The sequence below is a fragment of the Lutjanus erythropterus genome, chromosome 4, assembly GCF_056507025.1.
Source record: "Lutjanus erythropterus isolate fLutEry1 chromosome 4, fLutEry1.hap2, whole genome shotgun sequence".
NCBI lineage: Eukaryota > Metazoa > Chordata > Actinopteri > Lutjaniformes > Lutjanidae > Lutjanus > Lutjanus erythropterus.
In genome coordinates, this window is record NC_139320.1 from 10,238,566 (window position 1) to 10,251,580 (window position 13,015).

General features: G+C 39.8%; 1 protein-coding gene across 1 annotated transcript in view; it reads right to left on the reverse strand.

Annotated features, from left to right (window-relative positions):
- The window catches only part of dock10 (dedicator of cytokinesis 10), a 97,223-nt gene that overhangs the window by 24,839 nt on the left and 59,369 nt on the right, over positions 1–13,015 (reverse strand). The window contains exons 8-25 of the mRNA XM_084716933.1: positions 11,804–11,990; positions 10,788–10,876; positions 9,595–9,678; positions 9,221–9,379; positions 8,785–9,033; positions 8,573–8,695; positions 6,900–6,982; positions 6,681–6,803; positions 5,774–5,853; positions 5,485–5,672; positions 5,216–5,281; positions 4,978–5,070; positions 4,725–4,848; positions 3,756–3,877; positions 3,546–3,629; positions 2,262–2,354; positions 1,971–2,089; positions 1,420–1,489 (exon numbers count right to left, since the gene is read on the reverse strand). Of these exons, the coding sequence (XP_084573059.1) occupies positions 1,420–1,489; positions 1,971–2,089; positions 2,262–2,354; positions 3,546–3,629; positions 3,756–3,877; positions 4,725–4,848; positions 4,978–5,070; positions 5,216–5,281; positions 5,485–5,672; positions 5,774–5,853; positions 6,681–6,803; positions 6,900–6,982; positions 8,573–8,695; positions 8,785–9,033; positions 9,221–9,379; positions 9,595–9,678; positions 10,788–10,876; positions 11,804–11,990 (2,136 nt within the window). The remainder of the gene's footprint in view (positions 1–1,419; positions 1,490–1,970; positions 2,090–2,261; positions 2,355–3,545; positions 3,630–3,755; positions 3,878–4,724; positions 4,849–4,977; positions 5,071–5,215; positions 5,282–5,484; positions 5,673–5,773; positions 5,854–6,680; positions 6,804–6,899; positions 6,983–8,572; positions 8,696–8,784; positions 9,034–9,220; positions 9,380–9,594; positions 9,679–10,787; positions 10,877–11,803; positions 11,991–13,015) is intronic.

Below are 13,015 nucleotides of genomic sequence, written 5' to 3' on the forward strand. Positions count from 1 at the left end.
TTCTTTGTCATACATTACAATTAATTCAATCCTTTTGGGGTTTTGATGGTTTGATGGACAAAACAGACATTTAATGACATGCTCCAGAATATTGTGATTGACACTCTTCACTGTTTTTGGATGTTTCATGAACCAAATGATTAATCGAGAAAATATTCGGTGCATTAATTGACAGTGAAAATAGTTGTTTGTTGCAGCTCCGGTCCTAACCTAGGCCACCAGGGCACCCCACCCGCTGATAATTTTCCAGATTGATCAATTGATCATTTAATCAATAAATTGTCAAAAATTGTGAAAAGTGTTTGTTTGTTTTCACAGTTTCCCAGAGGCAGCAGTGACCTATTCAAATTGCTTTTTTAACAGTCCAAAACCCAAATATATTCAGACTATATTGATACAAAACAGAAGAAAGCAGCAAATCCTCAAAACAAAAGCTAGAACCAGGGATGCTTGGGTATTTTTTTCTGGAAAACAATTGATGGATTATATAAACAATGACTGATTAATTTTCTGATTGACTGATTGTTTCAGCCGCACTAAAATATGTTCTAAAACATACATTCACAAATACAGCTGATGCATGAGAACAAAAACATAAAACAACCCAGAATAAGGCAAATAAAACATTAAGCAAACATTAAAAACATTAAAACATTAAGAAACGTGAGTGAGGTTTGATTCAAATAATATTACTGCCCCTGCTCAGTTCATGCTACAGTGAATTCAGCCCCCATCTCTCTTCCCAGCTCTACTCATTGAACACACACACGTTCACACATGCACACACTCAGCAGTTTAAATTGGGCACCACTACTATTGAACATCATGCCAATCTGTTACCATGGCAACCCCAGTTCCATTAGCTGTGCTGGTCGTCCTCTCCTCTTGCCTCCCACCATTCGTCTCTGCCATTACCTCTTCAGGCGCTGCAGTTTTCCTTCACTGTGGCCAACATGAAACAGGTCTTGTGGTTTCTCTGCTCTCCTCTCATTCTCTCACTGATTTTTCCCCCTTAAACAAATACGCCTTGTGTTTCTGATTGAGCCGGCTCAATGTCCTAGTTTGCCTCCTACTCAATCACCCTTTCTTCTCCTTCTTCTTCTTCTCTTCTACTTCTCTGTGTGTGTTTGCACTGTGTTCTGGGCATGCGGCCCTAGCCACACTCCTGCTGGCCCAAACACACACACACAAACATACACACATACAAACACATAAAGCCCCCCTTTTTTTATTTTTTTCCTCAGAAATTAAATAGTCTGTGCAGAGATTCCAATCCTTTATGGAAAACAACAGCCTTCAGATTTATCATATGATCTTCCTGAGAAAACACACACACACACACACACACACACACACACACATACACTTGATAGCAAGGATTTCTGCAAGCACACCACCTTCTACCATATATTATTATACCTTAATGTAGGAGTGCAGGTAGTGATCCAGGTTTTCTTCATGGCACTTTGCAACAATGTGGACCAGCACTCTGCAGACAAAGAACATCAACAAGAAATTGTTTTATTTATTACAGCCTTTATCCTTAAACCATGCCAGAAAACATCTAACACACTTCACAGCTAGCAGAGTTCTGTTACTATTTTAATTTAATTCAATTTTTATGATACTGGATTAATAAAACAATAAAATCCCTAAATAAAAAAAATTAAAAAAAGAAACTGGACAGTAAAAATGACAGTTTGTATTTATGTTATGTTATGATTGAGAAAGGGGCAGACAATAGATAGAGATTTAAAGATTTAAAGATAAAGACACATATTTTTCTTCTTTCTTCTCCTTTTTTAGTCATGGAATGTGTTTGTGTTAGAGTGTATTAACTAAATTTGTAAAACTGGAATCAGAAATGAGCAAAATAAACTAAATTAAATTAACTATAAACTTCACATCCATTGAGCCCCCACCCTGATGTTGAATCCAGTTGTTGTAAACATTGTAGTACCACAACCTACCTGGTGGTGGCAGTAGTGACTTCATCGTTGTCATTCTGAGTCAGGACCTTGAACAGCTGGTTGAAGAGCACTGGCAGAAAGCGGATGATCACTGGGATTCTCTCCATACTGAGGAGACCCTGGAGAAGAGTGGAAAAGATGTGTAGGAGGAGGAGGAGGAGGAGGAGAAGGGTGGAAATAAATAAGAAACCTAAACCACACAGAGGCAAATGCAGCAGTGCTCAGTAGTCAAGGTTTTTGTGTCAGTCACAATACATGAAAATTAAGAGGATATGGTGTTTTTTCTCTGACCTTCAAGCAGTTCAGGAAGTTGGAGGTAGGAGGTAGCGAGAGGTCCAGCTCTCTCTTCTGGCACTGCTGGAAGAATCGGTTCAGGTGGGGGTCCTGGCACAGAGAGAAGAGGCCATGAAAATCAGCAGTTTTCATCTGCTGTAAGATTTAGTGGATCGGTTCCGTTTTTTTAAGTAACAGTTAATCCCAAAATGTCACCACTGCACAACCATCAGTCAAAATTTCAGTGAGTGGTCCAGCTTCAGCCTTGTCTCAAAAAATTAAAGCTTTTACAGTTTCAACAATAGCATGAAATAACCACAAAATTTATTGTGGAAAGTTTTTTTAGGCTGATGATTACACTGTGGAGGTTAGTTTTGTTGCAGCTGCAAGACTTCACTGTGGTATCAGGTACCTCAGAACAGCATTGAGGTGATGTTTATTTTTTTATTTTGCATTTTGAGAATAAGAAAAGTATTAAGAATAATAATTTAGATTTTGTTCTTGAAATGAAAAATTTTATAAGAAGATTCTTAATGTGGCCCTAATACTCCATCATAAAAAAGAAGAGACATCAATATCTTATATTTTTGAAAATCATCTCTTATCATTCTTCTGTTTTCTCTTTGGCTTTTTGAAATGTTATTATTCTGTACTTGATCTTCATTACTCATTGATTTTTATTCATTAATTTATTCAATTTCTAACTTGTCTGTGAAAGCAGCTTTAAATATCCTCTTCCTAAATCATTGTATTCCATTTGTTTTGTTTTTTTTACAAAGTAATGCAAGTGAAACTAAGACAACCCAACAGCCAGTCAAGAGATTGCTGTGCAGCGCTCCAAACATCCTCTACTGGCTAACTGAAAACACAAACAGTCCATTTCCTTGTTTCATGTCCCACACTACATAAGAGGAAGTTACCACTTATACAGATCCACTAATGCTGATTGTGCATCGTGGCCTCACATTGCATTTGTTTATAAGCTTTTGCATGTTGCATAATTCGTTTATGGACATCTAATGGTCATTTTAGAGCCCATTTATTTTAATTCTGCTGGAGAAAGCTAGGATGGAACAGCTCACACAACGAAAATGGCCAATTATCTCATTTTGAGGTAAAGTGAGGCTAAGACCTTTACAGTTCATGTCCTAATTCTAGTCCATTTTCTTTACCACTTAACCTATTCAGATTCACGTGGGACTGTAACTTATCCCATTCACTGGTCCTTGGACCTTGGACACATTGCCAGTCCATCACAGGACCAGTACAAACAGACTGCAGAAACCTAGATGATGGTCTTACCTGAGTGTAGACTGTGGAGACAACATTGGTGGACACTTTGAAGATTGGTTTCCCTCCATCGACCCATTTCACATCTGCTCCATTCTGTGAAATAAAAAGACAGCTTGAGTCTTAACTGAGAAAACTTAACTGTGATGCTTTTTCAGATATGAATCTTTTTATTATTCAGCAGTATTACTCTTTCCCTTCCTTTTCCTTTCTGCCTCTCACCTTGGTGTTGCTGGCCTCCTTGATGGCCAGGTATCCAGGCGGCAGGTTACAGGAGACAGGGATGCTGAAATCCTGAGATGACAGGCGACCTTCTTTGAGAAGAGGCAGCCAAGAATACCCCACTAAACAGGCATAAAGACAAAACACAAGAATGGTGAACAAGACCTAACACACACACAAAAAACCTGTGCCCTGTCGCATAAATCACCTTAAGTTTCAAACTTAAGTTTGTCCCTTAAGCAAAATATTTCCTTAAGGGGTTCATACAGGAGTGTTGTATAAATCCTCTTAGCATGTCTCTTCACCTAAGTGTTTAGACAAAGACTCTCATGACAGTTACTGTAATAATACCACACATGTGCACTTCTATGATTCATTTCACTCACACCATTCACATCATTCACATCATGATTTAATGTTACTAGACAACATTAATTTCAGTTGTTATCTAGCTTAACTAATACGTTTAGTTTGTCTGTGTTAGCTAGGTTCTCCAAAATAGACAACAAAGAGAAAACAATGATAAGATTTAAAGAATATAGAGAGTGTAAATTGAACCATAACAAACCATAACAACAACAAACACAAACAAGCAGAAGATGTGGCAAGAAGTAAATGACAAAATCAATGTGAGAAATCTGCTGTGAAACAAACTCCATGGACCACAATACATCACTACAAATTCAGCCATTGTTTGATTTTCCACAAATTATTCACTTTTAAGGGACTGTACCCAGAACAATTTTCTGAGGAAAATGGTAACTAAGACATTCTAGCAACTTAAGTAGTCCAGAGAAAAAACTTTCCTGAGAAATTCCTGAGAAAATTCTAATAGTGATTTTACACAACTTTTTTTTCCCTAAGGCATCGTTAGATGGTAAATTAAGGGAAAGTGTTTTTATGCAACTAGTCACTGCTGCGCAATAAATGATTCACTAAATTGCAGCTCCAGATCAACCACCAGCTCACCTGGGGTCTCCAGGGATTCTTTTCTCTTGGCATTTGTCTTGGCGTTGATGTCACAGGTTACGTGGTAAAAAGAGAAAAGAAGATGGTGCTTTTCATGAAGCTGAGTAGGAAGCTCAATCTTGGCCTGAAAACACAAAGGCATGTCATGTGTTATATTATGGAAAGCAAGGAATGCTGCTGATTTGAAAGACCACTAAATCTTAAGTCAATCCATATACATGTGATGTTTCTTCATACTTGTTAAAACCTTTACCTCATCGTAGAAGTCAGGGTTTTGAGAGTGATGCAGGACTGTGGAACAGGCTGCTGTGGTGAAGACTGGACCTCCTGGCTTGCCATAGATGCACTGGAATAACAGAAATAGAAGAAACGGGGGAAAATGAAGTCATGCTCAACCAGTTTTTCATGATAGACTGAATTTAACTGGAGAATAGTGAGTCATATAAAAGCCAATAAATGTCCCGTCAGCAGGTTTTTGGATTGCGTTCTACCTTTAAAGGTTTGGCAACTTCTTCGTCAGAGCTGCGGAACTCCACATAGACTGCAAGGTTACGAGCCTGTGAACAAGAGGACCATTGTAACATTAATGCTGTCAACACACAAAATGTGAATACAGTAAACAATTAAAGTATATGAAGTATGTCAAAAACAAGAAGCACCCTGTAAACAATTGTACAGTTCGTGATTTTTGATCGTTTGTACAACTATAAGTCAGTTTCCACTTAAACTGTGCTTTGTTGTTAAAATTCCTGTGATATACCTTGGCAAAGCTCTTCTGACTGTCATATTTGAGGTGTTTAGGGTACACATAGATGTGGTTTTTGTAGACACGGTGTGGCTGCGTGAACTTGGTAGAGTCCTGGACAAACTCTTCCACCTCCACAGTAGGCTGGTGTTTGCTCAGTTCTTCAAAGGGCTTCACTGGCACACAGGAGGATGTCACACAGTCTGAAAGCACAGAAAAGTGAATGTGCGAACAGAAAGACAGCAGAATGGGAACATGAATGAACACAGTCAGAAGAGAAGTATTGCCTAAAAAGCAGACATACTAGGATGCTCCATTGGAATATAGTCGACTGCGATGTCTAGCGTCCCAGGAATATTCTGAAGTTTGCTGGTCTTCTCAGCCCTGCACACATAAAAGTTAGAATAAACAGTTGACACCATGTCAAAGTCAGTATGAATTCCTACTTCGGCCCCCAGCCTCAGAGGACAGAAGAACTAAATTGATAAAAAGTTTATTTTTGATTACAACGTCCACTTTGTTAAAAGGTTGGTCACAGTTCAAGTGCAATGATAGATAAATACTGGCTCTCCCTGACATCACTTCAAACTTGGAAGCTGTAAGTTTTGTAAGCTTAATGTTTTTCTTTTTGTTGTTGTTGTTGGTTAGCCTGTTGAATCTGACCTTAGCTAATGTGGCTCTTCCCACAGGGTGGGACCATGTTGGACTAATGTTGTAACACTGAGGAAAAGTCAAGAAAAACTGTTAACGTTAAGACTAATTTGAAGCCAACTAAATAACAAGAGTAGTAGGTCAGACACCAACTGTGTTTCATGTTACTTTTTGTGGAGCTGAAGCTCTACTGCAGTGTTGGTTCAGCTAGCACTGGCTTTGTTGTTAGGTCAAAGCCAGTTTTGCTCTGTGATCCTCAGTGCAGGTGTAGATGACAGATGTGCTCGGCCTGCCAGATAGATTTATGCTGGTATATATGTGTTTTGTTGCTGCTGTATGTAAACTGAAAAGTAACAATTTAACTATGTGTGAAAAAAAATGCAGACTGCAGGAACTCCTGGCAACGTTGTGCAACGCTGGTTAGCACCCACCTAGGCTACCAGGTAGAGTGCTGAGTGCCATCAGCCAATTGATTAGTAGATTGAAGAGTAGGTAGAATTTCAGTCGACCAAGTATTTCCTTGGTTTACTTACAGCCCTAAAGCCTACAGTCTGTCTTACCTCTTGTACTCAGAAACCAGCTTGATCAGGTCATCTGTGGAAATCTTGTTGCTTTCCTGTTTAAATAGAGGTGAAAAACGAGAATCTCTGTCCAGTGCCCCGTGGTTGTCCTTAAACACTGACCTATAACAGATAGAAAGAGATTACTCCCGGGAACAGAACATGATAGATAAAGCTCAAAATGTTTAGACAACTGACTCTCCAACCAGGGGCACTGACCTGACGGACCAGGCAAACGGCATGCGGTACTTCCCCAGTTTACTGCAAAACTGTTTGTTGGATTTCAAAATCTTCTGAACAATCTGTGCAAGACAGAGGCAGACAAAGATGGACAGAAGAACATTTTAGAAAGACGCCACAGCTGATATTTTTAAAAACAATGGGATGTGATCAGCCCTAAATTTTAGCTGAACTAGACAGAGTGACAGTCTAAACCAGAGGTTGTTTAATACAGTAGGTCTGGCAGCAGGTTGAATGTCTGGTGATTCACTCACAGCCATTTAAACAAGGACCACATGGAACACTGCCAGCAGGGAAGCCAGGAATTGTGTTGGATAGGATTTCGGAAAAACCTAATTTCTAAACTATCAGACTGGACTGGCCTTCGGTGATGAAGATAAACTCTGGCCTTACAGGAAAACCACTTTGTAATTGACATGCATTAATCTGGTAGAGTAGATTAAGCCATTTCTCTGGCATTAAAAGCCCAAACAGCATGTTTCATGAGACATTATTCCCAGCTTGCTCCAAGAGATACGACAATGTAAAAGGTTTGGCTCTATGCTGTTGGTCAGTGATAGAAAATATTTGTTATTTGCAACTGGGGTAGAACAGCCAATATAGCTATTTACACCCAGGTGTATATAGCTAATCATAGCTGTAGACATGTACCCAGGTGTGTGTCACCAACAATACATTATGTTTGCAATACGTTTGCTTTCATGGTGTAAATAGACAACATGACTATTTGCACCTGTGGGAGAATAGCCAATGTGGTGGCTTTTTGCACCCAGGGTGGAATAGGCAATGTGGCTATTTGGCTATTTGGCAAATTTGGCTATTTACACCCAAGTTTATTTAGCCTGTAATGGCAGAGACAAGCATCCAGGTGTCTGTAGCCAACAATGCTTATTGCACTCGGGGTGTAAACAGCTACATGGCAGAGACAAACCATGACCTTTTCCTAATTGTTTTGTGATAACCAAATATTTTTTGTTTACTAAAATTTTCATTGCAGGGTGCATAATACAGACTGAGATGCAGACATTAAGTGAGAGACAGTGTGACAGACATTACACAACAATAGAGCTGTAATTCTAGACACAACCATAGCAAACAAATATCAGTGCAACAATCAAAAACAATGAAAAAAAAGATAAACAACAATGAAAAAGTAAACAAACAAACAAACAAAACAAATAACAACCAAACACCTACAAAAAAAACCAAAAAAAAAAAAACCACTGTGATGACAACAACAACAAAGTGGGAAAAAAGGAAGGTGGGGTGGGGTACTTTGCTTCCTAAACCTTGACAAAATTGCCATTGAAAACGAATAAATCAATAATAAAAAAACATAAATAATAAGTAAATAAATAATTCTAAAACTTCAAGGAGCATGCTGACTTCTAATTTCACACTACAGTCAAATCCCAGTCTCCTGATGGGATTCTAACCCAGCTTTCTCATGAGAGAGGCCTGTGCTTAACCCAGTCATTCACCACAACATCATATGTTCAGAGATTTTGCTGCTATTTATAGCTAAACTCAGGGGATCTGGTGTGAACAGACGAATAGTAGACACTCTGAAAAAAAAATCAAGCAACGTAAACACGTCAAAACTGTCGGTGAGAGAGATTAAAGCATTGAAGAAAAAAAATCCACTTTCTGACCTTGCTGGAGTCTGTATTCTTGATATAAGGTTCTGTGCCACAAGCAATATTTCCCATCAGCACCTTTTCCACTCTTGCCACCATCACTATGTCTGTATGGGGGTTGGTCACAGAGAAGATTGCCTGCATGGAGAGCAGTGGAAAGGCACATTTGAATCATTCTACATGTAAAATGCAGGGTATGGGATGGAAGGAAAGTAACATCCGTGTACCTGTTTGGGAAAGCAGAGCCACTGGTCCAGGTCCATGCTGAGGTAACAATCTCCTGGCTTCCTCTCAGCAGGAGAGCACAGGCCATTCTCCTGACCTCCGATCCCTGTCCCCGGACCACCTGTCCCGTTACTGCAGCCTCCAAGCATCTGACGCACTGCCTCATGGTTGAGGTCCACATGGAAGTCGGCAGACACCTTCCTCCCTTCTCGTATGTCCAGCAGAGCCAGCGACACAAAGAAGGGTTCAATCTAGTGAAGCAGATTAGGTTCAGTCATTCTCTACATATTTAACGTAACTGAAGAAGCAATTTCAATCATAGCTTTACAGATCTGAGTGCCATTCATTTCACAGAGACCCAGTAATGTGAAAATTAACTTTGAAGCATCTCTGAAGAACTGTTGGAAAGTGCAAAAGGCAAATGTTTCTACTCCTCACATTAGTGACCGGTCCAGTTTCAGTCTCGTTGATGCAGCCCTGCAGCATGAGGTTGAGTGATCTGCAGGTTACCATAAATCTTCTGCCCAGTTTCTCCTCAAATGGACGCACTGCTGCATTTTCAGCTGATGAGTGTTCAGCCCGTGGGCTCCTCAGAACCTGTGGGTGGTGAAAGTTTGTTACTTGGAGGCATGCTTCACTTTATTGTATTTTACCAAGATGGAATCACCGAGAAGAACTGAGAGAATTTACTGAGCAACAAACATAAACATTATACTGATGTCCCAAAGTAGAATGTGTGATGTCAAAACCTAATGTAAGTTATGTAAAGGTAAAACACTGAAGAAATCTACAGCCACATTCTTTATACTTACAGGAGTATCAGGGTCCAGTGAGAATAGATTCAATCTCTCTTCTCTCCTGGCAGAGCGAATGCCTTCATCTGTCTCAGAGATGTACTGTTATGAAAGAGATGGCCAGAAAAACAGAAACAGTCAAAGAACAACTTGATGCAACAATAAAATGCCTATTATGAATAATGACATCAGTAAAACCAGCAAGGTTTTCTGTTTTTGCTTATTCAGTGAGTGGTGTGTTCTAATGACTTGGACTTAAAAGTAGCCTATAGAGTCGTCTTGGACATAAACGCAGTTACATGTATGCTTCCATTCAGTATTTCTCACCAAAATGCACCATCTGTATCCTTCAGGCCTATTAAAACATGACAAATGTATTTCTTTTCACATGAAATATTCTTTATGTCAACTTTTTGCATATCTAGGAACTGCCGTTGTTTATATTAATAGTTACACTGACTAACAGCCTTATTCTGTCCTATTCTTGTCTTTTGCTGATGCATTGCTACATTTTGGTGCAAAACTATCACCAACTGCTGATCAATGGAAGCGTGAAACCATCAGCAGGAACGTGTGTCGCATCACAAGCAGGGACGTACTTCACAACTGATTTCCCTGTTGATTAAGCACCATATGACATAGCACATTCTCTCCTTGCAGGTTAACATCAACATTGCTATGCTGAATGTGGTTATGCATTGGCCTGGCCGAATGATTAGATGCCACTCAAGTCTGGCACAGCCAACATACAATGTTATTTTCATTTTCTAGAGCAAAAAACTGACAAATCTCACAGGTTTTACAAAATGACCTCTTCTTTGTCCCACTTTCCACATTGCTTATTTACACCTGGGCAGTAGTGCCCTCCTGTGGCACATGGCTTCATAACGTCTTAGACTTTAAGTTAACTGACTGGTATTTTTTGTGCCAAGTATCGAGGTACCAAAATGTAATCTACCAGACAAATAATCGCCCACATTGCTAGTCACAAGCATGCTTGTGTGTGTGTGTGTGTGTGTGTGTGTGTGTGTGTGTGTGTGTGTGTGTGTGTGTGTGTGTGTGTGTACATGTGTATTCTCATGCAAAACCTTGCTTCCTAACAACACTAATGATCAAAAACTCCAAAGGCTACCTTAAATAGACACTGACAGGTGTATTGTACATTCATCAAACATGAAATATGATAATGGTAACTGAAATAGAGTTGTAACCTTTGCTAGCTCTGGATTGATGCCATTCTCAGTCGTCGTATCTTCATTCTCCTGCAAACAGCAGTCACTCAGCGACAGGTCAAACACATCTGGAGAGAGAACAAACACAGTCAGGACTCCTCAGACTGACTTCTGCTTTTGAGTGATTGACTGCTAGCACTGAGTTGATGGGAAAGTTAATCTACACCGTCCATTTCCCCCCATAGGTTAAAGGCCATATGACATTTTCTAAAATGGATTCAGCAGTACACTGAATACACACTAACCAGAGTCAGCGGACACATATCCATCTCAGAATAAAATATGACTCCATTTGTGGTATTTATGGGTAATAAGGCAGCCAGGCAGAAATATAACCTTCATGTGCCTGGAGCAGTTCTTCCCAAAGGCCACGCTGAACAAAATGGCTCATTAATGGTAGGTCACCACCACATGCTCGCAGCCTGATTTAGAGGCATGCTAACAGACCACAGAGCCATGACGGCTGAGGCTATTGCATCATTCCACCACTTTTCACTGGGCCAAGTCTCAATGCTCTGTCAGGGTGTGTTATGTTACAGGCTGTGGTCCCATGCCAAAGCTCTCACAGAGCTGGCACACAAGGTTGAGTTTTATGACTTCCAAGTTTCTTAACAACAAGGTATGATGTATTAAACAAAGGTGGAGTCAAGGTTTATGTCAAGTTTCATTTCCTGACTGTGATGTTATGGATCGCACACCAAACCAGCCAAAATTCCTCATTAAGGTTGTGGCAAGATGGTGGACATTATTTAGTTAGAGTAAGTCAGACAGAGAGGGAAAGGTTACATTTTTGCTGACACTCAGTATAAAATCATTCCTCTCTTAAGGGCACCATGATTTATACATGTGTTGAAATTATGCTAAAATTTCCTCTTAGTCTCCACAAATTACCATTTGTACTTCCATTCCCTTCACTCTTTCCAAATGTTTTTCAGTTCCCCATCATGGAGGTAAACTTTGTGTATCCCTAAATACAAAAACAGATCCGCTCTCACCCTGCCGATGGTCAGTGAGGTCCAGACTCTTGCGGTCAGGAGCCGGACCATCATGGGGACTGATCTGTAAGATCCGGGTCAACGTGCTAATCCACTCTTCCATGTCCTGTTCGCTCTCCGCGGCCAGCACGAAGTACGTAACCTCGTTCATCTTCAGCTCAAAGGCATGTTTCCTCAGGCGGTTATTCTACAGGGGGATGAGTGGAAGGATGGATAGGAGAATGTGGTTACACGACAAAACCAGAGCTTGGTTCAGTTTTTGGAAAATGTGACTTCTTCTTACACATGCAGTTTTTGGAGGCACATCATCATCATAATTTTTCATCACATCATAAACTACAGGGATGTTTACACCAAGAACAATAATTATAACAATAACTATAAAAATAATGATGTGAGCATCCACCCTGATGAACGATAACGTTCTGTAAACAGTGGCGCCAAGTGCATGCTGTGCACTCCAGCTGTGTCAGTTTAGGAAAACAGATATTGATAACCTGTTACTGCTGTACGATGCACAGAGAAACAAATGAGAAACAGAAAGATATGGGTTCCCAAAATTCTTCAAAGACAAGAGGATTTAGGTGAACCCATCACTCTGCTATGAGATTTGTTGTCTTTTGAAGACAAATGTATTCAAATTTTCGTATAAGCCAACATCAGTTTAATGGTATCCTGGATAAAAAAAAGACATCAGTACACACCGAACGAACTTTAGAGACCACTTGGCAGGATGCCTCAGGTTGATGTTTTTTTATGCAGAATTTGCAGCCTAATATTAAGTTATGTAAGGGTTTAATAAGCAAGTTGTGCACCCTGTCAATTTGGATGGATGTTAATGGGCTATCAGTGCTTCAGCCCTTCATCAAATCGCTCTGAAAGTGATCCTAATGATATTGTCTCGTTATAGTTGTGGTGTGGACTCAATCACAATCCACTTAGGTTATCATGATTTTCAAAATGCTATATTTATAGCCATTAACACAGTAATTGTTCTTGGTGTGAATGGCCCTTTAGCTGTCTAAAGATGTCTAAAATGTTATTAAGCCTACTGTTAATCGTTTTTCTGAATAGTCACGAGGACATCTTAAACCACAGCACTAAAATTACTGTTTGGAAGTTCTTAAAAGTACAGTATTCACAGTTGCATTCATCTGCCATGGCTGCGGACACTTGTAAACAGGATGTCCTTTCTAAGTGCGATATATCATC